This window comes from Lichenostomus cassidix, chromosome 10, assembly GCF_008360975.1.
Source record: "Lichenostomus cassidix isolate B80296 chromosome 10, HeHo_3.0, whole genome shotgun sequence".
Lineage (NCBI taxonomy): Eukaryota > Metazoa > Chordata > Aves > Passeriformes > Meliphagidae > Lichenostomus > Lichenostomus cassidix.
Window position 1 is genome coordinate 9,449,526 of NC_139491.1, and position 23,743 is coordinate 9,473,268.

Genomic DNA, 23,743 nt, shown 5'->3' on the forward strand with positions numbered 1-23,743 from the left:
CATCCAGGTCACATTTCTCCTTTACTTTGTCTCCTTACATTTGTCTCCTTTCCTGTTTTCTTTTTGCTGTTGTTGTTGTAGACTTTTGTTTCCTTTCATGTTATTTTTATTTCTGTTTCTTTCCCCTCATTTTCTCTCTCTGTTTTCTTTCTCAGACCATCTCACATGTCTTTCCATTTTTTTCTATGTTGTATAGCTTTGCCTTCTCATGGCTGATTGCTCATCCCTGAAGCTATCTTACACACTTTGTCTGCCCCAGCTGACCTCCTTTTAGTTCTCTGCTGTACCTTTCCCCTTTTCCTTAGCCCTCTTCCATCCTTGTTAACTTCCTCTAGTGTATTTCTGACACTTTCTACAAACAAGGCTCTCTCTAAGCAGAGCAGTCATGGCTGTTGGCTCTCAGCTGACAGATTAACCTTTGAGTTAGCACAGAATGGTAAAAGCAGAAAGACAGCAATGACAGAAATACTTATTAATACCCAGGTCATCCCATCACCGAAAAAAAATACCCGATTTAAATGAAAATTATCTATCTGTGCCCAAGGTGTCAGTGTTCCACATCACTGTCCCTAAGCTATCGAGGGAATGTGGGGCTCTCCTTCCTTCCCTACCTTGGGACAAGAAAAGTGCAGAGATGATATCTTCATTCTTCTAAGTCAGCAGTATGATTTTATTTTTAAATATAGCCTCTGTGCAAAGCTAGCTGCTGCTTTCTCGTTGGCACACTATATCTTCTGCTGCCCTTTCCCACTATAGTTTACCCTGCTGAAATTGCTTCCATCTTGCTCAAGGTTCTCAAAAACTTGTTCTGCGAAATGGACCACATTTTCTTGGTCTCAGTTTTGTCCTAATTATAAACCTGAATGCAGAGCGGTGACATGTTCTATTCCTCTTTTAGCCACACGCTTCCATAAATGCTGACGAGCCGGGAGCGATGACAAACAGCTCGCAGGCCATCGCCGCTGTGCTTACAGCACAGCCCCAGCAGATGGCAAAAGGAGCCGTCTCAGCTGGGCACCGGCAGCGGCTTGACAGCTCCGGGAGAAGGCAAACACCTTATTCCTTTCCCCTTGCTCCTAAAAGGCAGCAGGACAGTGCGCAGAACGTAATTCACCTGCCGGTGAGGTGTCTGAGGCTGCTGGGGCACAGACAGCACTGCCGCTCTGCCACTGCGGCTCGTCTGCTGGGACTGCTCTCCTCAGAGGTTAAAATGTCAGACACGCTGTACGAGCACTGTAAGGCGTATGTGCCAAAAGCCGCCGATGTTTCAGTGTTACTTCAGAAAGAGTTAATAGAGGTCACCAGCCCTCGCTCTCCCTGCCGCCGCAGCGAAACGGGCGTTAAGAAAATGAATTGGCACTTCGCGTGCCTGATCACCATCGCTGCTGTTTATTCGATCCCACAGGTAGCGCTACCAGTTCCGAGCCTGCCGCGGCGCTCTGCGCCCTGCCCGTCCGCTCGCTCCCTCCCCGCGGCTCGGCAAGTGCATTCGCCCTGCACGGGCGGTCCCAGACGCCCTGCCGGCCGTGGCTAGTGACCCTGGCGAGTGACACAGTCCCGAGGCACACCCTGGGGCACATCCCGGGCACATCCCGGCGCACATCCCCGCTGAGGGCGGGCGGCGCTCCCGGCCGGGCCTGCGCGGGCGGCGGCGCGTGCGCGGCCGCGCGGTGACGTCGGCGGTTCTGGACGGAGCGGCCGGCGCGGCCCGGCCCGGCGCGGCCCCGAGGCGATGGCTGCCGCGGGGGGCGGCCCGGGGGCGCCCGCGGAGTCGCCGCCCGCCACCGCCGCTGCTGTCGCCGCCGCCGAGGCCGGCGCGGTGCTGCAGCGGGAGCCGCTGTACAACTGGCAGGCCACCAAGGGCTCGCTGAGGGAGCGCTTCGCCTTCCTCTTCTCCAACGAGCTCCTCAGCGACGTGCACTTCGTGGTGGGCAAGGGCAGCGCCCGCGGCGGCGGTGGCGGCGGGGCGGCGCCCCCCGGGCCCGGCCAGCAGCGCATCCCCGCCCACCGGTTCGTGCTGGCGGCCGGCAGCGCCGTGTTCGACGCGATGTTCAACGGCGGCATGGCTACCACCTCGGCCGAGATCGAGCTGCCCGACGTGGAGCCCGCCGCCTTCCTGGCGCTCCTCAGGTCAGCGCGGGGCGGGGGCGGCCGCACGCGGGAGGGCTGCACGGAGGGGCTCCGCGCGCGGAGCGGCTGCACGGAGCGGCTGCACGGAGCGGCTGCACGGAGGAGCTGCACCGAGGGGCTCCGCGCCGGGACGCCGCTTGGCCGCCGGTGCCTGTTCCTCGCTCCGCGGTCCGTCCCGGCTGCCGTCCCCATCAGCCCGGCCTTTCCCTGGTGCCCGTCTCTGGAGGGAGGTGCAGGGAAGGCGCGGAAACACCTTGTGGGCTCCACGCAAGGTCACATCACCCCGCCAACATGTTTTGCTTCCTTCTTGCTCTTTATCCTGCACTGTTTTCCCAACAGAAGTGCCCTGATTCCGTGGCAGCTGACTGTCCGTTCAGGGAAACACTTGGTGGGTGTCTGGTTGGGCTCTTGGATTCAGTGTTTTGGTTCCTTAAAGTACAATGATGGGAATTAGTGGGTCCCCTTGGTGTTGCAACTATCCAGCCGTCTTCTAATAGTAACCAAGGAGGGGCACAGGTTGTTGTACCAAGCTTTTAGTTTCATTTCATCCTTACCTTGAAATTTGACACTTTCTTTGCAGCCTTAGTCATCTTCCTGTTCACTTTTCTTTGTCAGCGATGGTAATTATTGTTGTATCCTTTTGCCCTGGTAATATCCATTGTAATCATACTTGGGTGGAGAGAGAATATTTAGCAGAAGGCAGTACCCAGCTGATTTTTACCCTCAGACCATCCAAGTGTGAGACTGGGAGTGCAGTGGTGGCAAAAAGGATGTGAAATGTGTTAGTGGTTTCTAATTTGGGCAGAATAGGATTTGCTGCTTCGCATGCTCGCGGAACTGATAAGTCTACCTACCATTTCTGTTTACTCAGTGTAGTGGCAAATAAAGTTTATGATGTTCATAGAAACAATTACTAATAGTTTCTTTGTGCCTAGGGCTGTGGTGTGGTAATACCACTAAACTGCATAACTGTAAGGTTTTTATCAACGAAACCACTCTGCTAGGCAAAACTACAAAATATATAAAACAGTTCTCTGTTATGAACTTTTGGGAAACAAGTAATATTATTGCCTGGAAATAAATAGGTAGTGTCTCAAAGTTTTTTGTAATGGGAAAAACTCCAAAGTCTTGGCAACTTCTTTTTTTTTCTGAGGCCTAACAGATAGGAACAGTGTGAAGAGTCAGCTGGTGTTCTGGTAATCATGGACACAGGAGTTGAAGCACATTATGGGAACAAACCCCCATGCAGCAGGAATGTCTCTGTTGTCATTAGCAAATGAACTGTACTCTGTGGATTTTCGGCAAAGAATGAGTGGCAAGGTGGAGAAGTGTGCAGAGGAGTGAGAGGTAGTGGGATGTGTCTTTCAAGCAAATTGCTTTCAAAGGTTAAAAGTAAATGACAGTGTACATGTATGTGTTGGTCTGTATATACGTGGAAGAAATGCTGGACAGTAAAAAGATTTGATATAGTGAGAGAAGTTTGGATAAAAATGGAAACACAGAAACAGATTTCTAAGTAAAGATAAGAAGGATGGTATTTGAAAACTGTAGAAGTGAATGAAGAGATGCTGTTAGAAGCAAACAAAAGCCATCTTGTGTTGGTAGAGCTGCCAGGACGTAATGGCCAGGGGACTTGCGTCAGTAAACTGATTATGCTTGTATCTTGTCTGAATATCACCACTCTGCTGAAACACCTCAATTTACTGTCTATTGCAGCTCTTCAGGACATTCTTCCATGTTACATATATTTCTTTGAGCTTATATTGAAATAAGTATACATTGCAATACCTTGTTAAAAACATACCTAAGGAGAACTTCTTTAATACATGCCAGGATTTTCCCCATGCTCATATACCCTATTTCTAAAGTGTACCAACTATAAGACAGTCTGGGTTTTTTTCCTGGTATTGACTGAAAGAGGCAGGAATGAGACATTGTACTGCTGGCCTCTTTTATCTATCATTAGTAAATTGTCAGATAATGATAATTACCCTTCAGAGGGCATTTCTGTAATGTTTGCAAATACCAGTTTGAGGTATACTGGCTAGAAATTAAGTCAGGATCTTTGAATACACATAGCAAATGAACATCAGGAAAGGGAAATGCTTAAGTAATGCAAAACGTGTAAAGGATAATTTACTAATTATTTAATGTTCCTCAGCTCATTTCCATTTTATTTACTCATGTAAAGGTTTGTTAAGTCATGTCTGTAGTTTATGTATTTCATAAAGGTCTACTGACAAATGCTGCTTGTAAATTAAAGTCAAAGGAAAAGATTTTTTGATGAAAACAAAATGAAACAGTTTGACAGATAAATCCTTAAGAGCTGAAATAATATCCAAGTCACAAACTTTGAATCTATTTCTCAATGAAACAACTTTTTTTTGTGTGTGTTTCTAACTACAAATTGAATAGCAATGATCAAGAAAATTCAAGTTGTCTCAGTAGGGTTGTGCTTTAGGGTTTCTTTTTGTTGCTTTTAGTAAGTTTTTTTTTAATTTTCATTCATATTTTACAATAAGCTAACTTGTGCTTTGATCATAATGTAAGGAAAGTGATGACATGGCACAAATTAGCAGTCTGTCTTCCAGAATTTTTTGCAGAGAGTTTTGGCAAGCAGTAAATAAAGGGTAATCATTACTAACTGGGAAAAAAGATTGCTGTGTGCTTTTATAATGGTGACAACATTTCAGCTACTGGGAGGATGCTCAAACAAGGGGAGAAGGAAGTGCTAACCTGAGAGTAAAGAAAAGCAGTGTAAAATATATGAGAGGTTTATGTAGAGTGAATAATTAAATGGTCACTTGGAAAAGTTGTTTGTTCTGGTCACAAAATGTTCATCCACTATGCACATATATCTCCCACCTTCCTGTTCCCTCATCCTGGGAAATTAAATTTAAGTAAAATTAAGTTGTTTCTGTCTCTGGAAGGGAACGAGAGGAGGGAAGAAGGCAAGGGGGAAGGATAAGTGATGTTCAGTCCCACTGAGTTAAGTGGAGGAGGAGCAGTGGTGTAGACACAAAGCTGTGCTAGTTCAGGCGTGCCACAGAGGGGAGAGTTAACCCAGAGACACAGCTCTTGGCACATATGAGCAAGGGGTTTTTAGAGGGAAGACACACCTAGAACTGCACCCTGTCTCTTTAGAAGGTGTAGCAGAAAGTGAAACACAAGCCAGATGAGTTCCTCTGGTGTGTCACTTCATTGGCTTCAGATTGGATTCACTTAAGGAATAAAATCAAAATCATGTTCCAAAACCAACTAGGGATTTTTTTTTAATTAAGTAAAATTTATACTGTAGTTTGCATGCCAGTATTGCTTTTTTTTACAGCCTGTTAATATCCAACTCTTACGTGATTTGGCCTCCAAGCTCCTATAAAGTCATACAATGAAAGTTATGGCATTTTAAACTGATTATTTTAAATCTTAGAACCAAAATGTAAATGCACTGTTCTAGTGCTTTAACAAAGAGCTTGTCAATTTAGTATGCAAACGTGCACCTATGAAACATTAGTTTCCTAAAAGTAAATTTGCCAGCAGTTGTGACTAGCAAACTAGCCCATCATTTTTGTCAACACATAATAGTTCATAGCCTTCATAAATCAGTTCTAATTCAACCATATGAAACTTTTAAGTAAAAAAGTTAGCATTTAATCAAATTCATTCTTCCTAAATGCTGTTCAATTTAAATCCAGCTTAAAAAAAATTAATCTAGAGCATCATTCACATCTCCAAAGTGATGTGCAAGCTGGCTGTTTGAATAGGTTGGTGTCTTGTAAGGGTAAATACGTACCTGTATTGTGGCAGCAGATTTAATGTGGAACACCATATTTAGTTGTGTGTTAGCAACTACTGAAAATTAGAATTTTCTTGGAATATAAGAAATACAAACAGGGAAGAACTTCAGTTGAAACTTTAATTCTAGGTTTGTATTACTTCAATTTCTTCATGTTGCAAGGAAGTTTAACAAGACAGTTACTTTCACAAATTTCTTTTGTTGGATACAAACTGCTTATTGCTACATTTAAAAACCCTTCTAAACACACCTGCTGTTCAGAACATTTCTGGGATGTTTTGAACAACAAATATTAAGAAATATAAAGGAAAGGCTTGGTTTTCATTGTGGAATTCTTGCATTTGCTACTGTGCCCTGATTTATTATGTTTAATCAACTATGTGTTGGGAAAAATGTATTTTTGTAAATCACAGACTATTCTTGATTGTTATCTGAAAGGCTGATGAAATATTGCTAAAATTATCTTAAATGTCACCTGTAAGAAAAGTTATTTTTAAAAAGTCATATTTTCCATACAGAACCTTAAAATAAATCTTATCTTGTCCAGTCTCAAATAACTGCTGCTCAGGAAACAGGGGTTTTTTTCCTGGTATTGGTGGAGGCTTCTATTTTCTGGTTCACAGCCTATGCTAAAATCTCAACCAATCCTCTTGCCTCAAGCAGTGGATTCAAGCCAGAGTGTTTTGCTGTGGCAGGAATAGAAGAGTCAAGGTCATCTGCTAGAATATACTCCATTTCCTCTCTGAATATACAGAGGGATAACTTTGACATGTCTCACAATCAAAGTTCTTGACACTATTCCCTCACAGGGGGAAAGCCAGTGTGCACTGTCAGTAAATTGAGTTTCAGGAATACAGCCATAGAGGGTTGAGCATTGATATTTTCCTGATGAACTGAGAGCATGCACTTGGATGTTAAGTAATTCTGCAGCTCAGCTGTTGTTTACAGTTGGGGAGCTATGTATAACTAGTACAGCCAGATCAGTCCTAGGGAGTAATACATATTTAAAACAAATGTATGCCATTAGGTTAACATAATAGTCTTCCTTGTACCTTTTAACTTACCTTCTGTATTTGTAAAAATGCTGTGAGGTCAACTGTGGCCTGTTGTCTAAATGCATAGAGACTGTTGTGTTTGACTGCCCCTCTAAAGATATGTTTTTATGATCTCTATTTGTGTATTGATTTATAGGTTTCTCTATTCAGATGAAGTTCAGATTGGTCCAGAAACAGTCATGACCACTTTATACACTGCTAAAAAGTATGCAGTCCCTGCCCTGGAAGCACATTGTGTGGATTTCCTAACAAAGCATCTCCGAGCAGATAATGCCTTTATGCTGCTTACTCAAGTAGGTAAATTTAAGCTTAAATTTAAGTTTTTATTTACCAGTTAAATTGGTAATTGGAAGGAAATGACTAATTATCCTTATTTATGTACTCCTTTGAGATTTTAAGTGTTCTTGAAGGTATAAGCACAAACAGTACTTAGACAAATCAACCTAATACTAGAGTGAAAATGCTTGCTTTTTAAGATTTGCAGTTTGTCAACTTTATGCTTTAGATGTATTTCTTTATCTTTTCAGGCTCGTTTGTTTGATGAACCTCAGCTTGCTAGTCTTTGTCTTGACACAATAGACAAAAGCACTATGGATGCCATAAGTGCAGAAGGCTTTACAGATATTGACATAGGTAAGTCACTCTGCGTGTCCTAAGTGTCAAATTACAGCACCCCAGGATACTTCCTTCCCCCATCTGAGTATGGAGAGTACCAAGCACTTCTTCCCTCCCTGGCTGCCTGCAGTGCTTTCCTTTGAGCTTCCCTCCTGAGCTGGGTTCCACTGCACTGTGTCCCCATTGAGTAATGGTGGTGTCCCAAGGCTCCCACTGTGGTGACACCACACTTGATTGAAGTCAAAGCTTTCACTTACTGAGGGTTGTGTCTCATCCCTGAGGCATCCATACCTGCTTTTCATGTGCAACAGGAATTATTCTGTTTCCACATGGTACTTAGCTATTCAAAGTTGCACAGATCAGGTACAATTAATGCAATCTGCTTTAAAAAATAAATACATAAACTGCTAGTTTCTCTGTTTAATCTTCTGTGAAAAGCTAGCAGTTGTAATTTCATTGCTGCTATATGTGTGTAAGGTTTTATTCCCATTCAGCTAGATTGTGGGAAAAATTTAAACTGAAGAAAGGTATTTCACTGCATAAAGAAATTGTAAAGTCATTGTTAACTCATGTTCGGTGGGACTTGTACCTAGACTGTGAATGATCTATAGTCTTGGTAAGCCTCAATCTGTTTTGACTTTCCAGTATTATATTGTCTGTAACTGCAAATATGCCACACTTAAATTCAAGCCAGATAAGAATTCCCGGAGACAGAAGATTCAGAATATAAAACACTTTCTTTTTTTGCACTTGTGTTCTATATTAATTTTGCCTACCTGTTACTCATAGAAAGCCAGAAGGAGTAATAAATACAGGAGAGGTTTCTTTTGTAAAGCATTTGAGAGTACCTTGCCTCAGATTCTGTGTTTCACTTTCAGATTTTTTTGATGGCAAATATGTCAATGCTTAAGATCACTTTAATGTATGTTTGAACTTATTTTGTGTGCAGCACTGCTGCTTGTGGCTGTAGTTGATTGAGATGGGTAGGTGGCTGCCCAGATAAGAGTATGACAGTGTCATCATGAGTAACTTGGTTTTTCAGTAGTGTACATTCACTGCTTGGGCACTTCCAGTTTTGATCTTGCCCTAGCAAAGGAAATTCTTCAGGATATTGGTTATCACTACAGAGATTAGTTACACTCTTAGGAATCAAGAAGAAAGTTCATATCTGTCTTCTTAGCAGGAAAATTAATTTTTAGTTTGAAATCTATACGTCATTGAGACATTTCTTTTGATGATAAAGTTACATTTTGTGTAATGCATATATATATTTATACACGTATAACATATAATAATAAGACAAATCTAATAGTCTTACTATGAATGTTCTTAGTGTGTACTTAGTGTTTTAAGCTTACATAATGTAGCCCTGTTACTGTCTTGGATGAAAACTGCTCTAAAGCCACTAACTTTTTTTTTTCTTTAGACACATTATGTGCAGTCCTAGAGAGGGACACTCTCAGTATTCGAGAAAGTAGGCTCTTTGGAGCTGTTGTTCGCTGGGCAGAAGCAGAATGTCAAAGACAACAACTGCCCGTGACGTTCGGGAACAAACAAAAAGTCCTTGGAAGAGCTCTTTCCTTAATCCGTTTTCCGTTAATGACTATTGAAGAGTTTGCAGCAGGTGAGTTTTGGAGTTTTTTGTCTTACTGTTATATCATCTCTCAGTGCTGTTTAATTGTGTTTAGATGCTTAACACTGAATTCTGTTATTAATATTGTAACTAATAAGAGTTGTGATGCACTAATGAAAGCAAAACATTCTGCAGATTATGCTCTGGCCACTGGAAAATATTATTGTTGTCTTCAGTTTGTGAATATGTGGTCTAAATGCAACTGCTGGAGTAATCCTTCAGATCATCTCAGAAGTTTTATGTGTTCACAGGCCCTGCTCAATCTGGAATCTTGTCGGATCGGGAAGTAGTAAATCTCTTTCTGCACTTTACTGTCAATCCCAAACCTAAGGTGGATTATATTGACCGACCAAGGTGTTGCCTTAGAGGGAAAGAATGCAGCATTAACAGGTTCCAGCAGGTGGAGAGTCGCTGGGGCTACAGTGGAACAAGCGACCGGATTAGGTAGGACTTTGGAAATTGTCTGAAGGAGACACAGAAAAGTGTGGGAAGAAAGGGAACAAATCACTCAACTTTGACTTTTTGGCATAAGATACAGTAGCAAACATGCTGGCTCTGTTGCACACATTTGATCTTTTCTTTTTTTAATAACTTAAGCTATTATACACATAAAACACAAACTAGCAAAGAATGAGGTTCAGGAAGACTGGGTGCATTCTAGAATGATTGGGTGTTATCTGTATATTCCTTTTTGAAATACCAAGTCATGATCTGTTTTTATTTTGGATACACTGAAAAGAATCTGGTTATGTTTTGTGTAGTGATACTGGATATCTTGATGAATTAGCAAAGCTTTAACCTATAAAGCTGACAAAGCATTTTTCTTAGTATTGAAATCTAAATAAAAAGTGCTATTTAAAAAAAAATGCAATGCTGTTCTCAGTTTACTTCTCTACCCTTCAGTGGGAGTCTTTTTCCTGTTTGAAATAAGACAACACACCCACCACAGTTGTTTGAATTCCTTCCTTGGCTTGTGTTTTACCAGGTTCACAGTGAACAGAAGAATTTCCATAGTGGGGTTTGGATTATATGGATCTATTCATGGACCCACAGACTATCAAGTTAATATACAGGTACAGTATATTGTGTTTAAATAGGCTTGTACAGGAACTACACTTGTAGCACTTGCAAAAGGTTTGGTCCATATTTGGGAGGGAGCAATTTATAGGCCAGGAGTCTAAGCTGTGTTTTGTCACAAGTGGGCATAAGTGGGTATCTAGGCAAAAGTAAGAACAGTATGAAACTCTTCTCCCTTTCTCCTGTATTCTTGTGTCCTTCAATCCTTTTCAGTATAGGTGTTTCCCAACATCCAGATTTTGCCCCCTTTCCTCAAGCCTATCCTAATAGGAGATATGTGCTGATACTGTACTTGGGTATGTGACATCCTTCCATAGTCTGCATGCTTCTTACAAGGATTTGATTTTCTTAATTGTTCCTTTTAATTTATTTTGAACAAGCTTCCTCAGTTTTTTGGTTTTTTTTTAAATTAGCACAGCTGTGGGGGATTTTCTTTTGTTGTTCATGTGGGAGTGTTGACTCCAAGTATATTATGGACACTGTTACATAGTGTTTCCATTATGAAATTTTGAATCTGATCCTGCTCATCCCTCAGTACCAAATCAAGGGTCGCATTTCTTCCTACTGAGCAATTGGTTAGCAGGCTCATGAAGTGGCCAGTGACAGCATCTAAAAATGTCACCCCTGCTTTGTGTCCTGACGTGACCCTTGCCTGCCAGTGGGTAATTGAAGACACCACTAAAATTGTATTTCCTGCTCTTGCAGCCTGTTTGATCCCTTAGCATGTTGTGGTCAGGATTGTCTTCTAGTAGTATTGATCGAGCACTACACTTCTTTTCCTTTTTAAGTGTGGAATTTCAGTCAGTTTGAATTCTTTTTTTTACTGAGATGAGGGTTTTTTGATTCTAAGCTTTATAACAAGGTATTAGTATTCCATGACTGGCACAGTTTTACCCTGTGCTGTGTATTTCACAAGCTGGTACAATCATGTCACATTAATTTATTAGGTGCGTAGGAAATTTTGTGAAACAAATAATCTTTGACTTCAAATAGGGGAGAAATTCTATTGCCCCTGTCTTTCATAGACTTCTAGCATGTGCTGGAATTGCTGTTTCAGTTCATTGGTGGACATTCTGTTGAAATGACTATTTGTCTTCTGCTTCCTATTGGATGATTATTATTATCTGACTATTCTGTAGGAGTAAGGGATTTTGTGTCTGTCTCCTAAGGAAAAAATGTTGTGCCTTTCCTCTTAATGGTGTTTCAAACAGAATGTATCTGGAATGAGGTTTTGAAGGAATTTGGCTTTTCCACATTCCTCTGTTCAAAAGCTCATGTGCAAATTCCTCAATTTGAAGTACCTTCAGTTTGGTTTTATCAAACTATCCATCCATGTAAATGAGTAGCATAGTGCACTAGACAGGATATTTAGAACAAAAGAGTTGGTCTTGGGAACCTAGCAGCTTGGGGATTTTTACTTCACATAAACTCTTTTTTGAACCTCTCAGCTGAATTCCTGTTAGCAGATGCAAGCATTTGGTGTGTTCCCTCAGGATGTTTGCTGGATTTATTTAATCTGAAAAGAATTTAGATGTTTTCAAAGCAAACCAATGCATATTAAGTGGGAATGATTAGGAGATTCACTTGAAAAAGATCCTTCTGATTCAAGCTGAAAGATTAAATAAACCTTTATGGTTCCTATTAAGGCCATCCCTCTTGTATAGGTTCTCTTTATCTTGGAAGTATCCCTAATAACTGATTAATCTGAAACTTTCTTGTCACAATCTTTTCAGACAGTTATTTAAATCTTCTGCCTCTCACTTTTTTCTTGGCTCTGCATAAGTGTTAGCAGAACTTCAGAGAGTTAAACATTTAAAACTTGTTGTAAAGTAGTGATAATGTATACTGCAAGTACATCTTTTATGTGAAAAGAACTTAGGACTTCAGCATCATAATTGTTAATATTTCTATTGATTGTGGCAGGGGAAAAATTAGAGTACATTTTGCCTAGAATAAAGCTTCATCTCATTTGGGTAGTACTAAAAATTATATGGCAAAATAATAACACCTATTAAAACTGATAGGATTCTTCTTAGTGCAGTAATCATGAGAAGTGCTCTACTCTAAAGCTCTGATATCCTACTCCTGCAAGGGGTGTTGGGCAGCATGAAACAGGATTGAAATCCAAAATGGGAAGTGAGGTATCTGCTATTACTACATTGGAACTAGTGATTCTTATTTGCCACTGAAATTGAAGGCAAAATAAATATTGTGTAGTCTGAGGTGTAATTTTTATACTGAATCAAGATTAGAAATAAACTGTATAAAACATCCCAGCACAAGTTCTTGTTTTCTTTTATGAAGGTGTCATTGACTACTTACATTATCTGTAAAAACTTGTTTTCTAAACTAGTCACTGCCAGTGAATGAGCTTCCCTCATGTGGGCTATGTAGGTGTACAGAGCTCAGCACATCTAAGCACAGGATTATATGTTGTATATGAAGGTCAGAAGCTGAAGGTCTAAGAGCTATTCTTCATCTCCCAAGGAAAGACTGTAACCTGGCTGGAGCAGTGCCCACAGCCTGTGTAAAAACTGGTGAGCCATCATTCCGAGCTGCTGTGTCAGCTCCAGTGCTATCAGGAAATCACACTTTTCCAACTGAAATTGCGCTGTCCTTGCATTTAGACTGGGTGGAGTAGGCAAGTGTTTGCATGTAATCTTCTCATGTGTATACAATCAGAACCTTTCTCACGCTTGTAAACATAAAAATGCTGTTTTTCATGCTTTTGTGCAGATAATTGATTATGAAAAGAATCAGACGCTAGGACAGAACGACACTGGATTTAGCTGTGATGGAACAGCCAGTACCTTCAGAGTTATGTTCAAAGAGCCCATAGAGATTCTGCCCACGGTTTGCTACACAGCTTGTGCAACATTGAAAGTAAGAATGTCTAACAGTACAGAAGAAAGTGTTACTTTGATGCAAGAGTTGTTCTTTTATCCATCTTCTTATGGGAAAGTGTCTTCTAGATCTAGAATTTATTTTAAGTTTAAGGCTAAAGAAAGATATAGTTAAAACTCCACTGTAACTTGTAAGACTGTTACATCTCTTCTGTGCCACAGCATGGAATTCCTAACTGGATCCTTTGTGCCTTCCCACTTTTTCTGCTTGATGTAGGAGTTAGAATGAATTCTTATGGAAGTCACTGGTTCTGTGTGGGGAAAAAAGCACTATCTAGAATATGTAATCTGACAGCTCTCTATTAAAATTTAAGTTTGACTTCTTTTATCAAGCATATTCTAACCACTAGCTAAAGCCAAGAAAAAAAAGCCAAAGCTTTTTTTTTCTTAAATCACTTTCTATATACTAGTGCTGAAATAATAGGCAAGAATTACTTGTTATGGGAAAGTCTCCCTTAGTGTTGTGGACAAATTTGTTTTTCAGAAAGTTTTTAATGTTCTTCTAAATATAATTCCCTATACAGAAATCAGAGTTGAGTGTATTGGAAAAAAATATTGCACATGAAAAGCAGCTGAAGTAGGCAACTAAGTAAGAATATAGACAACCTGTGTGATAAGGAGAAATACTAGAAAGTATTCATTACTAGTTGGATAAAATCAACTGGTTTAAGTCTGCTGTCAAAGAATATTTTTCATTTAGACATAGGGCCCTTGTTTCTGTTGTTTGTGATTTTGTATATGATTTATATTATGTGGGTACAGAAATTTTATACTACTGAAATAATCCAAGACAATAGTGTTTGAACATCAGCAGGTTTTGGGTCTTGTCCACTTCCATTCAGTTGCTAATCTCTTGTGATGTTTTTCAGGGTCCTGATTCCCACTATGGAACAAAAGGTTTAAAGAAAGTGATCCACGAATCTCCTACCGCTAGCAAAACATGCTTTGTCTTTTATAGTTCACCAGGTAACAACAATGGTACATCAATAGAAGATGGACAGATACCAGAAATAATATTTTATACTTAGTTTCACATGATGATCTGGAATCTGTTGGTGTCTCAGTGGACTTCAGCTCACAATTGGCAGCAGTTAAAAAAAGTCTGTGAAATTACATCAATGTGTAAAAACAAAACTAACTTGTTTGAGGGGTACCAGAAAAGCTATTTTTTTCTGCATTGTTATTGGTAGATTGTAATTTAGCTTTTTCTCTAAACAAAATGTCAAGTGGAGTAAGTACTCTGTATATTGAAAAGTTTGTTTTAAATACTACCTTGTGATAAATTACTTTGTGTTTTCACCCCTTTGTTTCTCATGTAGTAAAATTCATTTTTTGAACTGGAAGATCCTTACTTGTTATGAACAACTTGTGTATGTTTTTTCCACTCTGTCCTAAAAAGACAGTAATGCTGCTGCTGTAGTCCCGTCTTGCACTTCTTTCCAAAATGACCTTGGATTAACCCTATGGAAATGGATTGCTACTGTATTTTTTTAAGTACATCAGCAAAGCTGGATTCATATTGCCATCATCTTGACTTTTTCCAAGAGCCATGGAGAATTAATGGACTTAGCACTGCAGAGAACATCTGCAGCTGCACCGAAGAAACACAATGTCAAATTCAGCAACAGATCTTTCCAGAATCTCTCTTAATTCAGAAGGGCTGTTTTGGAATATAGAACTGGTTATGCCAATAGCCACTGTATATACGTATGTGCCTATAAAAAATGTATAATGTGAAAATGAGAATACAAGACTTGTAATGATGTTATTTTATCATCGGATATTCTAGTACTAAAAAATTAGTATAAACCTAAGGATTATTTGTGTGCAACGAGTTTTACAGATTGCATACAATAATTTGATGCAATTGCTGTATGTATATAGTATCCGGTGTCTTGCAGTATGTACCATGTAGTAATAGAATGTGTTCATGTAAAAAGACCTGTACCCTCCCCCAAGTTGTACTAAAGTAGTAATTTGAAGACACAGGAGAAAAAACAGCAAAATTTCCTCCTTTCCTGTCTGTAGTGGGAGAAGGTCACGCAGGTTTGGGGTGTCCAAAGGCCGCGTGTAGAACAAGTGTCTGTCAAACCCGCAGCTCTGTGCACACCCCGCCAGCGCTCTCCCGTTCCCGGGAGCGGGGCTGTTCCGCGGCACGGATAGGGGAGCCGGGCCGTGCTGTGCGAGAGCAGCCGCTGCGGATATAGAGCTGGGCCGGCTGTGCGGGAGCAGCCGCTGCGGGTATAGAGCTGGGCCGGCTGTGCGGGAGCAGCCGCTGCGGATATAGAGCTGGGCCGGCTGTGCGGGAGCAGCCGCTGGGCACAGAGCCGGGCCGGCTGTGCAGGAGTAGCCGCTGCGGGTATAGAGCTGGGCCGGCTGTGCGGGAGCAGCCGCTGCGGGCACGGGGCGAGGCTATGCCGGAGCAGCCCCAGCAGATGCAGGACGAGGCCCGGCCGGCCGAGGCGAGCGCGCAGGCTCCTCGGGGCGGGCCCAGCGCGGCTGCCGGAAGCGCCGCCCCGCTATGCCATGCCGCGCCTGGCCGGGTTCCTGCGGGCGCGGGCGGTGCCGGTACCGGTGCGGAGCGGCGGGGCCATGCCCGGGAAGGTGCGGGCAGGGCCAGCAGAGGGCAAGGGGGGCAGGGGCGGGTGGCGCCCGCGCTGACCGCGCCTGTTGCTGTGTTTCAGGGAAAAGCAGCCGCCAAGGGCCCCGCCGCGCCGGTTGCCGCCGCGGGCCCGGTGGTGGCGGCGGGCGGCGGCTCCGTGAGGGTGGCGGTGCGCGCCAAGCCCGGCGCCCGCTGCAGCGCCGTCACAGGTGGGTGTGCGGGGCCGGGGCGGCGGGCCCTGCAGCGCTGCGCCCCGAGGAGCAGGGAGGCAACCACAAAATCCCACCGGGAAGCTAAAGCGAGTCGCTCGGCTCTCCGGCGGTAGCTCGTTCGCGTTCCCCGTGGGCAGCGCTGGGCGGCGCGGTGAGCACGGGGTGAATCCTCATCCTAAACCCTTCCGTGTGGCATCTGTGGCTTCGTGCACGCTGTTTGTGTTTCAAGGGTCTGTTTCAAGGGTTTTATTAAAACCATCAAAGTTGGGTCTAATAAAACGTGTTTCCCCTCTGCAGCTCTGGGCTCAGGCCTGCACACCTTGGAGCTGTGAGACCCACGGGGCTGTGGCAGTGCCCAGGCCCCGCTGGCAGCACAGGGAAATACTGACAGTGTCACTCTCTAAGCAGACTGATTTAACGAACGGCTTTGGGAGGGGGTAACCGGATTTGTGTCCTGTTAGGTGGTGCCAAGCAGGACAGCACCCGCACCACAGTGGGCAGTTGAGGAGCTCAGAATGGTGCCCCCGTTGTGAGAAGGATGGGACCTCCAGTACGGCATGAAGGCTTCACTGCTTGTGGTGTCAGGAGTTTGTATTTGATTGTGCTGGCCGACAGTCAAGGGAGTTTATGAAATGTGAAACTTCATCACCTGCTAACCTATACATTTATTTGGTTTTAATTTAAAATACTTTGGAAAGCATAAACATTCATTTTTAGGAAACAATGACTAGATGTTTTAAATATTTTGAGCATAAAATCCTCCCACTATTTGTTATAGATGTGACGGCTGAGGCAGTAGGTGTAGCTATTGCTGCACCTCCATCGGAAGGGGAGGCAAATGCTGAGCTGTGTCGCTACCTCTCTAAGGTGCTAGAAGTGAAGAAGAGTGACGTTGTTTTAGAGAAGGTACTTCCTTTTTTTCCTTTTAGTTTTGCCCCACTGCAATCGAAATTCAGGAGTTTGAAACTCAGATATTGAGTACAGAGAGCTATTCTCCAAATTCAGTGCAAAAGACACTTTAAAAAGTTCAATTGAATTAATGAATGATTCGCTGAGAACAAACTTAGTGTAGGAAGAACTATGGCTGATCTTGAGATCTTTTAATCAGAAGAGTTATCACAATAATATTTTGCAAATCTCTGTAGTTTATGTTTTCTGTGTTCTTCAAAGATTCTCTTGTTTCATGTCCAATGAGTCCACAAAATTTGTGTTTTGGAGAGAATGTGCATTTTATTAATAACTTTTCACTTTTTTAAAAGAGTAACTTCTGTATTTGAGTCAAAAGTTTATGACATTTAATTGTAACAAATAAAAGAGAGCATATGTAAGCACTTGGGTTATAGGTGGGCCTCAAGAATTTCTCTGTGTTAGAATTTACATGTTTTGACTTTGGTGAGCTGAAACTCTGTTTTATTCATTGCACTGAATAATTTGTTTCATTAATTAATTGTACTTGAAATCAGTCTTTTCAGCCATTTCCATTTATAGTTTATAAGCATAAGAGCACAATGAAACATGGTGGTTTCTATTTTTATGTTGGTTTAATGGAGTAGTTGTATAAGTCTTTTAAAGAGTAGTGGTAAATGGTAAAATGACCAAGGAATTGAGCACTGTGCTGTCAAAAGGTAGAGATGAAAAGATTTGAGTCTTGTTTTTTCTGAATCCTGGGCAAACTGCTTAATTTGTTTATCAACATTTTATAAATAGCACTGTTTTCTCACCTTAAAGGATTCTCTGAAAGATGGGGTTTTTCTGTGTTTGTCCAAACCAGGGGGGTAAATCACGTGACAAAGTGGTGAAGATTTTGGCATCAGCGACACCAGATGAGATTTTAGAAAAACTGAAAAAAGAAGCTTCCAGTTGATCTAAAACAAGAGCAGGAAGTGGGACAATGCATCTTGGTATATGGACTGATACTCTAGTGCTGTTGAGAATGTGGGTAATGACTACAGAAAGATACTTCTTCCCCCCTTGTTAATATAGCTGCTGTATATTTGAGGTTTTTCTGTAGGTTTGGTTGGAGGGATTTGCCTTTATTGAAGCTTTGTATCTGCTTCTGTCACTACAGACTTTCTTCTGCTCTGGAGAGTTTCCTGTGAGTAAGATTTGTCCTCTTTCCTAGTCCCTAAACAAATGGTTTAGAAAACTTCTTTTAGTGGAACAAACACTGGGTAACCAAGTGAAAGGCTTGGAGTGACAGCCTTCCATGTGAAAAGTGGCACAAAAGGACAAGTCTGGATGGCAGAGACATAAAGGAGACTGTTCTCTCTGATATCTTACAGCAGGTACTGTGTGCAGCTTTGCACTGAGGGCACTTACTGACATCTAAAATAAATGTATTTGAAGCCAATTTGCTGTTGTTGATCACACAGACAAGCTAAAGGTAGAATCACGTGAACAACTGAAAGAAAACCAGAAGTTTTCAGTATGGAAAACAAGTTCAGAATCTGGTAATTGCATACCTGGGGTCACTTTGTAATAGTTTGTAAATAGTTTCTTTAAAAGTAGAGATATGATCATATATATATTTTCCAATTGTATGTCACCTGTAATGACTGTTTTTAATAAAAGGGGCAAAAATATTATCAAACTTTGTTTTGTGTTTATATTTTTAACAAAGGAAAAAGTTGTTTCCTAGAAGTCTCCTAATAGAACAGTACTCTTTCTTACAATAGGATACAGCCTTTTTTTACAGTCTTTTCTTGGTCTAAAAATAAGTAGTATTCCAACCCCTAGGAACTGAGCAGAGTCATTTGTAGAACAGAAGTCTGAAACAGAATGGGCAGCTATACTTCAGTTGCAGGACTGATGAGAAGAAGGCTGAACTCATCTCCTTTTCATGCTTCAGAGGTCAGAGTAAGATTTAATTGGCTTTTCCCTAAAATGTATGTGATATCACACATGGTTCTGGTAGGAGTTTGCTTTTGCATCTGCATCACCGCTGATGTCTGAAATTGTCCTGTATTTGTCCTATGTTTGTCATGTTAAAAAGAAAGTAATGCCTAAAGGAAAAAAACATAAACTATTCTGAAGGTTTGCTTAAGGTTTGTCATACATTCTCCTGGAAAGCAATGTTATGAATGCATAATCATTTATGCAGATGCATTAGCAGATTGATGCAGTACAGGCTTTATTGCTCATAATTTAGCTTTTTCATGGGCAAAAATCTTTTGCTTTAGGGAATTCTTTCAGTTTCCTGTTATCTTAAATATTGCAACTGTTGCTTTTGGAGTTAAGAGAACTGGTGTTTGTCAAGATGACCGCTCCTTCGAACTGACTCATTTTAAAGATGTTATGAAAAATGTTGCTTTCTTGTTTGGAGAAATAATTCTAAATTCTGAATGCTCTTTTGTTTAATGGTTTGCACCTGGGCCCCTTACTTTCTCAGCCATTTGGGCAGCCGTACATTGCCTCAGTCCTCTTTACTTACTTCTCTTTTCAGTCTGCACAGGCTGGCTTCATTGTACTATTCCATCAGTTTTGGTTCACCCCTCCCTCCTGTTAGATCTGTTCTTGCCCAGCAGAGGGGTACCGTGTCTTGCAGAAAAACTAAGGCAAAGCAAAGCAAAATGAAGTGTTAGTGGTTTGTTGTTGGGTTTTTTTTTTCTTATTTCCTAAACTCATCATGAGGAGAAAGCAGCAGTAAAAAGACTGAGGAATTCTGTATTTGTAAATTACATTCGGCATTGGACGCTACAACAGTGACTGTAAAGTTTGCTTTGAAAGCTTATATATTCTGTTGAAACAATTACACTTTCCTTTGACTTCAGACGCAGACAGAGGGAGGAGCTGTGTGGACAGATACAGTCTCTGAAGTACACTGATCTTCTGTGATGATTATCCGCAATAGCCAGTTTAGTTTTTCACTACCATCTCCGTCTTGTCAACATGTTCTGCCTAACCTTTGCTGGTTTCTGCCTTGGCTTCTTCTCCTTTCCTAAGCACCTTCAGCTGGCATTCTGTGTCTGTTCTTCCTAATCAATGAAAGTAACTTGAATTCTAATAGTGTGGCAAAGAAAGCCTTTACATGCTGGGAATGAACAATTTATTTAATATGAGTAACCAAAATTATTTTAGAATGGTAGTACAAATAATACTGGGGTGTTGCCATATAGAATCATATCTAATATCTGACAGCCTCTTGTGTCAATGCTTTTTGTGCTGTCTTGCAATTATATCCCTAATATCTTGGTTGTGGATTTATGTAATGTGGTGAAATGCCTGGGAGGCAGGAACTGCTGGTCCACTCCATATCAAAAGAGAGGTAGAGAAGAGTTAAGCAAGTTGTATGACCAAACAAGGCAATGCCAAAACTGTGATTTAGGCCTAGCTCCTACAAACCTTGCATTGAAATCCTAACCTGTCAACTGTCTCTTCATGAACAAAGTGAAATGTCTTTAATTCTATTGTAAAAATTGTGGTATGTGGCTAGCACAGTTTTTCCCATGAGAAGTTTTCTTGTGTTTTGTGAAGAAAGATAAAGTTTGGATGTTTTGGAACAGTGTCCCAGAACTTGGGCAGTGCAGGCCTGGCCAATCAGGCCTGGGGGAAGGCTTCTGACTGACCAATCTGGGTGACTTTTGAGAACTCTATAAATGTGATGAAATCAAAACAATAAAGGTCATTCCTTCTTGCCACTGAGAACCGATGCATTCATTACTCTGCTAGCTGCTCAACAGCGACATCGGTAGCAAATATCCCTTACTCCAACTTGTGATATTGTAAGAGGCTTCTTCTTCAGGAATTTCAAAACACTGTACAAACCCCTGCTTAAAATAAATTCTTATTCCTGGACCAATTTTAAAACATTGTGGTGCCAGTTGCTGCATAACTTTTACTTGTTGGTACCTGTTTTATCCATGTGCATTAAGCTACATGATTACTCAACTATTGAAATCAAACACTGTCCTCTTTCCCTAATGCATGGTCTGACCAATTTCAGTAAAATCTGTCTAATGGTGATTTAATATCTTACTGCTTGCAGACCTAGTCTGCAAATTTTAAGTATAATTAAGTTATTTAAACATTAGCAAAATAGAAGTTATCTGAATAAATTCTATGCTAGTCTTATGGCATAGAAGGGTCGTAGTCTTTCATCCACTCATTTACTTTCTAAAATCCAGCTTTGAAAGTAGGTTTCATTGTAGGAGTGTAATATGCTAATTAGGGATATTTAATTATACCCTCTGAAACTGGCCTCTTTGCTCTTTTTCTTTCAATCCACTCCATTTATCATCTGCAGTGCATTCCTATCTCTCCTTTTAGTCCCAAGTGTTTCTAAATCCTCATTTCTTCAGGTATCATCAGTCTAAATAATCCTGGATAATTGACAACTTTGTCAATAACTGGCAGCAGTAATTTAGCAGAAAGCACAGTTTAATACCTTCCTGCATCCAGCTTCCAGGAAGATAGATACACCTGATCTTCCTGCTCAGTACTTCACATCTCATTCCTGTTTCCTTTCTCATTATGTTTATTTGCATGTGTAAAATTTGAACCAGCTGAGTTAAATTTTTTTCTGCTTTGCTTCTACTCACTGTGTTCCCCTCTTAATGTTTTTAGTCTTTATCTTGGGAGGATGATCCATTGCCATAGTGACTGGTTTAAAAATGGGCTCCCCTGTCTCCTCTGGGGAACACAGTGCTTTATCCTCCTGTAAAACCTGTCCTGGTTGTTACTTTCTAGGAAAGGGCTGCACTTGAGGTAAAGTGCTCTTAATACAACTGAGGCACAATAAACAGTGAAAAAGCTGCTGAAGAAAAGAAATGCTTGCCTGCAAGGAGGAGTCTGGTCCTTCTCTGAGATACTGGGAATTCGTTTCTTCCTGGTCCCTTATATATTGGCTTCTCAAGTAATTGTAACTGAGCTGTGATAAATTTTCTTTCCTCTATAAAGGCTGCATTTATTTGTTCTTTCAAGAGCTGGGGAAGTTAGAGTGATGAAGTATCCACTGTGCCATCTTACTGCAGCCTGAGGGTAAGTTTTTGGAATATTGTTTAAATAACATTCTGAGTTTCCAAATCTGAGGTATGGCAGGTGAAAAGGGAAATATATTGAGTATCAGTTCAGCAGTTGGTCACTATAGAAACGTGCTATAAAGAGAGCTGTTAGCCATGGACCCAAGGAAAAAAGAATGAACAACAGAGGGTCAAAGCCTCGTTTTATGCTGCTCATATAAAGCAGTTGTCTGCCTTAAGAGTATAACTGGGGTTACAAACTGTAATTCTAGGGTGATTGTCATTAAGTTGCTTTTTTTCTAATACCTACTAGGTGTAGAGTGCACATGGGAAGGGCTGCAGTAATGCTGTTCCTTTGGTTGCTGTAGTGCTTTGCAAACCAGGATGCACTGAGGCATAATTTATAAAAAATTTCAAAGCTCTCAACATGTGTTAGGGCATACTTTGTGCCCAGCTGTCTGACAGGGGCACTGCCAAGTAATATAAATTCATTGCCATTGAATTTTATAAAACAAGCTATTTGTGTGGAACCCTTTTTTTCGCCAGTGCTACTTTCCATAGCTTGTCTTAAAACCGACAAAGTTTTTTGCTTCCTTTCTGATGTTCAGAAGGTCTGTGGGGCTACATTTGATAGAGGTGTCACCACACATGCTCAGCCCCAGCAGCCACCTTCCTGCCACACCTGGGCCCTCCTGCTGCCTCTCACCTTCAGTTCTGCTGCTGTTGTTCCAGGTAAGTGTCCTCCAGCAGGACCAGGCTCTCTGGGGTTGTTTCTGCTCTGTGTTTGTCACACCAGCATTGTTGCTGGTCTTATCTCCTTAGATGCCACTGCGTTTCTTTTTCTGGTTTTTGGGCCTGACAGCTCTTTGAGGTGCATTCATTGTAGAAGGAGGGAAAAGACCTTGTGATACAATCTTTGCAATCAGAGGGCAAGCTTGTCCCTTCCAGTGAGGCCCTGTGGCAGCTCTTTTGTAGCCTCCTGGCATTTGCCCTTTAATGAAACATCTCCTTTTCTCTCCGGTAAATCTGACAGCAATCAGCCAGCACATATGTGAGGTCATGTTCCTGCTATGAGGAAAGATTGCTGGTAGCTACTCAGATACACTTCTGAACAGACAATTTTCTTCAGTTTCGTAACTGGCTTTTTACAATGGAACTGCAAACTGTTACTAATAAACCTGATATGTTTATGGGTTTTGAGGAGATTTTTCCTTTTTGTTTGAAAAACCTGATTAAGCTCATCACTGACTGAATATAAATGCTAATACATAGAGGGAACCAGCCAGGCAAATTGCACTTGGCTAATTCTACTTAATGAGAATGTCTGATTCTGTTCAGTCACTTCCTCACTGAGTTCACATTCAGCTGCTAAAGCAAACCCAGGAGCTTTTTGTTAAATATTTTTAAAATATGATCAGCTAATAATGATGCTCTCAAAGTCTGTGACTTCTGTTTGCTGTGATTGCCGTCACATATCAGATAGAGTAATTTTTTTTCTTTATTTAATACCATGCCAGGCAATATTTCTGGTGGAAGAGAAATGTGAAAATGGAACATCTGAAAACAATAATTTGCCAATAGCTGTTGGTAAATTCTGGATGTGAGGCAGGGCCCATCTTTCAGTAGTCAAGTACCTGTGTGTGTAATAGCAGAAAAGGTGTAAGATCTAATTAAACACTACTTTGAGTAGTCTGAAAAGTATATAAATCGTAAATACACAGAAACAAGTGAAGTGAGTAGCCTGTCAGAGGACACGTTGATACACA

At 41.3% G+C, this 23,743-nt stretch overlaps 2 protein-coding genes across 2 annotated transcripts; both read left to right on the top strand.

The window, feature by feature from the left end:
- Positions 1 to 1,673: 1,673 nt before the first annotated feature.
- BTBD1 (BTB domain containing 1) lies at positions 1,674 to 15,020 on the top strand. Its single transcript, XM_085070508.1, has 8 exons — positions 1,674 to 2,130; positions 7,115 to 7,271; positions 7,506 to 7,611; positions 9,020 to 9,217; positions 9,478 to 9,670; positions 10,212 to 10,299; positions 13,040 to 13,186; positions 14,076 to 15,020. The coding sequence occupies exons 1-8, from the start codon at positions 1,733 to 1,735 to the stop codon at positions 14,232 to 14,234; spliced, it is 1,446 nt and encodes a 481-aa protein (XP_084926634.1). The 5' UTR covers positions 1,674 to 1,732; the 3' UTR covers positions 14,235 to 15,020.
- A 637-nt stretch (positions 15,021 to 15,657) lies between these two features.
- C10H15orf40 (chromosome 10 C15orf40 homolog) lies at positions 15,658 to 18,600 on the top strand. Its single transcript, XM_085070511.1, has 4 exons — positions 15,658 to 15,810; positions 15,891 to 16,017; positions 16,799 to 16,926; positions 17,792 to 18,600. Exons 1-4 carry the CDS (start codon positions 15,733 to 15,735, stop codon positions 17,882 to 17,884), a joined length of 426 nt encoding a protein of 141 aa, XP_084926637.1. The 5' UTR covers positions 15,658 to 15,732; the 3' UTR covers positions 17,885 to 18,600.
- The last annotated feature ends 5,143 nt before the right edge of the window (positions 18,601 to 23,743 follow it).